This window comes from Brassica oleracea, chromosome C5 (assembly GCF_000695525.1).
Source record: "Brassica oleracea var. oleracea cultivar TO1000 chromosome C5, BOL, whole genome shotgun sequence".
Classification (NCBI taxonomy): domain Eukaryota; kingdom Viridiplantae; phylum Streptophyta; class Magnoliopsida; order Brassicales; family Brassicaceae; genus Brassica; species Brassica oleracea.
In genome coordinates, this window is record NC_027752.1 from 38,968,047 (window position 1) to 38,971,990 (window position 3,944).

General features: G+C 49.7%; 1 protein-coding gene across 1 annotated transcript; it reads left to right on the top strand.

Annotated features, from left to right (window-relative positions):
- On the top strand, positions 1-946 carry LOC106292276. Its single transcript, XM_013727879.1, has 2 exons — positions 1-435; positions 485-946. Exons 1-2 carry the CDS (start codon positions 1-3, stop codon positions 944-946), a joined length of 897 nt encoding a protein of 298 aa, XP_013583333.1.
- Positions 947-3,944: the final 2,998 nt, after the last annotated feature.

Below are 3,944 nucleotides of genomic sequence, written 5' to 3' on the forward strand. Positions count from 1 at the left end.
ATGGCCCTCGCTATCATCACTTCGGCAAGAAAACTCAGATCTTATTTCCAATCGCACACTATCGAGGTGCTCTCCAACCAGCCCCTCAGGACGGTAATGCAAAATACCAACCAATCAGGAAGGCTAACAAAGTGGGCAGTCGAGCTTAGCGAGCACGACATCATGTACAAAAACCTCACAGCGGCTAAGTCGCAAGTCCTTGCTGACTTCCTGATCGAGCTAACGCCGGAGTTAGAACAAGATCTTGTGCTGCCAAGTCTGAACTGGATACTGCACGTACATGGGTCATCTACGAACAAAGGCTCAGGGGCAGGCGTACAACTCCAGTCAACAACAGGCGAACTAATCCGACAGTCGTTCAGTTTTGATTTTCCGGCATCCAACAACGAAGCCGAATACGAGGCTCTCATCGTAGGCCTTCGTCTCGCCAAAGCAGTAAAAGCTAAACGGATCAAAGCATACTGTGATTCCCAACTCGTGGTAGGTCAATTCCTTGGAGACTACGACGTCAGAAGATGCTTACTTAAACCTCGTCAAAGGTCTTACACATGTCAAAGGTCTTACACAAGATTTCGAGTTCTTCGAGCTAACGAAAGTCCCTCGCGGAGAGAACGTATGTGCGGACGCACTCGCAGCCCTTGGGAGCAAACTACACGACCAGGTGAAAAGAACAATCCCAATACATAGGATTGAAAAGCCAAGCATCAGCCCACCGACGGAACAATTTGCCATTGCAGCATCTGTTACCGATGCCATGGTAATCGATGAAGGGGAACCTCGCGCAACGGAAGGGCTACTCGAAGATTGGCGAACGGAATTCATCGCTTACCTTTCCGACGGAACACTACCTACAGAGAAATGGGAAGCAAGGCGAAGGACGCAGTGCGCATTATGTCGTCATGGATGGAACACTCCATCGATGGACTGCAACCAAAGAACTCCTTAGGTGTATCTTTGGAGACGAAACAAGGCTGGTCATGGCTGAAACACATGAAGGAGCAGCAGGCAATCATTCAGGAGGACGAGCTCTCGCACTAAAAGTGAAAAGCCTCGGCTTCTATTGGCCAACAATGAACGCAGATTGCGAATCCTATGTCAAGAAATTCGATAGGTGCCAGCGACAGGCTTCAACCATACACAGCCCGACAGAATTGCTCCACACCTTGACAGCGCCATACCCCTTCATGAGATGGGGAATAGATATAATCGGGCCAATGTCGAGTTCTCGACAGAAGAGATTCATCGTAGTCTTGACAGATTACTTCACCAAATGGGTGGAAGAAGAAGCCTACGCCAGCATTACCGACAAGGAGGTGCAGAAGTTCGTCTGGAAAAACACCATCTGCAGGCACGGGCTCCCGTATGAGATAGTCACGGACAACGGATCCCAGTTCATATCCCACTACTTCAAAGAGTTCTGCGACAGATGGAGGATTCGGTTCAACATGTCCACACCGAGAAATCCGCAGAGCAACGGTCAAGCCGAGTCCACTAACAAGATAATCATCGACGGAATCAAGAAACGACTCGACTTGAAGAAGGGTTGTATTGCTTCGAATCCAAAACTACCAGCACCAAATCGAAAGCTATTACAATAAGGAGGTTAAGTCCCGCCCCCTCGAATTGGGAAATCTGGTCCTCCGGAAGGTGTTCGAAAACACAAAGGAGTGGAAAGCCGGAAAACTCGGAGCCAACTGGGAAGGACCATACAAGATCATCGAGGTAGTGAAACCTGGAGTCTACCACCTTGAAACCTCAGCCGGCGAAACGGTACCACGAGCCTGGAACTCAAAGCACCTTCGCCTCTTCCACAACTGAAAAACAGCAAAGACAAGTGAACGACCAACGGTCACGTTCACTCTAAAAAAAAAAAAAAATCGAGTAAATGCGCTCCCAGCCACTTTTACTCGGAAAAACAAAGAACTATGAATGGCTTGATCTTCCGAAAAGGAAGTGCGTAGGCAGCCTTAACGGGTCCAGCTATAATAAAAAAAACAAACACACACTTCCCCGAGAAGTTGCGCAACTCATGCGATGCCTACATAAGATTTGCCCCGGCACTTCGAAACAAACGTACCGGCACTCGCACCCCACAGCCGAGTATGTCCTGATCAGACACATACTCGCGGAAATACGGTCGTATCACAGTATTCACTGATGCGTCCGAAATGATGACTCATATCCATTTCGTAATTTACTAAGTAGGGTTTTTGGCCGACCGAACACTTAGAAATTATTCTGAAAGTCGAGGTAGGAACCGTTATCATTTGAAAATTTATCTTTCACGGTCTGAAGTTATCCAATTTTCACTCGAACAAATCAGAAAGCTTGATAAACGACCCAACGACACCTGATCAACGAGTTATCGAGTTCACAAGCCCGTACGAGTCAACGTTGAGAAACAGCTATATCGCTGTCGCGATACGGCATGAATCACAAATTCTACGATCGTTCGCAGTCAAGATATCTGCCGAGTTTCCTACACTTTCTCGGACCGCGACTCCCAGAGTTATTGAATGAACAGGAAGCAATATAAGTAAAGCGGAATTCGCAAACAAGGAGAAACATACGGAGTCTTAATAAACAAGAAACTGCAATGAGTTAAGTCATGATAAATAAAGGAGGGAAGGTTCATCCAAAGCAAAAAAAAAGAGAAAAGAAAACAACAACGAAGTCATTCTTCAGGGTCCCTAGCCTGTTCCTGTGCCGCGGTATCATGGTCGAGAGATGGTTCGGGGAGGTCGGAACGCACCGGTTGACCCGCATCGACGCTTTCAACGCGAGCCATCGCCTCTTCCCCGCGAACCTCAAGCTGACTCTCGGAGGGGTTTGCTTGATCTTCGATTATCTCCCCGCTCTGCGCTCCGTCGACCTCCTCGCCGGCATCAGCTATGTCCGGTTCACGACCCTGACCATCCTCCGAATCAGAAACGGAAGAGTCAGAAATCTCAAGAACGTTGCTCCCGTCCTGGTTCCCAGCAGATTTCGCTCCCCCATCAACGGCTCGCGAGTCAGTAGCGGTCGCACCAGTCTTCGACGAGTCATCTCCCACGGAATGAGAGGGAGCACCAGAGGTTCCAAGACGATCAGCGGGACTGTGGAGAACCCCGGCAGTCCTTGGATCGATCAAGCGCACGTTAGACCCGTGCGGGTCGAGACCCACGAAAGCTCGCATATCGACGAACTGAGATTCGAGGCGAAGCGGAGAAAGAACCAAGTCAGCCTCCGGGATCTCGCCGGGATCAAGCTTCGAAGCTTCCTCCTCGAATTGTTTCTCTCTAGCCGCGAACATGTTGATAGTCTCTTGAGGAATGTCGCGTCCGCCGGCCTTTAAGGCCTCGAGGCAGCTCTTGGTCCCGAACGCTTGACTTTGGAGTAACCGCGCCGTGTCAAAAGGTCCACAATGGGTCCACCACTCGCGCAGATTCCCAAAATGCTTGTTGGATTTTGCAATCATCTCGGTCTCAACCCTCACCCTTTCCTTCGTGACCTCGTAAATCCGCGAATCCCTAAGGCGGTCCAGCTCTTTCTTGTGCTCTGCGGCCTTGGCTCCTATCTCCTCCATAAGATTGGCCTTCCGCAACTCCAGAGCCTCGATGGTGGAGCGAGCAACGGAAATCTCCTCTTCAGCTGCGTCGGCTCTCCTCTTCTGAGCTTTGCTCCGAGCAACCGCGCGATCCCTCTTCTCAGCCATCCTCTCGAACTCCTCCTGCCACTCTGCCTTCCTTCGACGGAGGAGTCTGCTCTTACTCATCACCGTCTTCTTCAGCTTCTCTGACTCAGCAAGCGCTTCCTTCAGCGCAGAGTCGTATTTCTCGATGACGAAGTTTGAAACCCCGTCACACTGCGAGACACGAAAACCAAAGAATTTGACAAAGAAAATGAGTATGTAATAGGAAGAACAAAAGAACCGAAGGAAAATCTTACCAACAACTTGGTGCGAG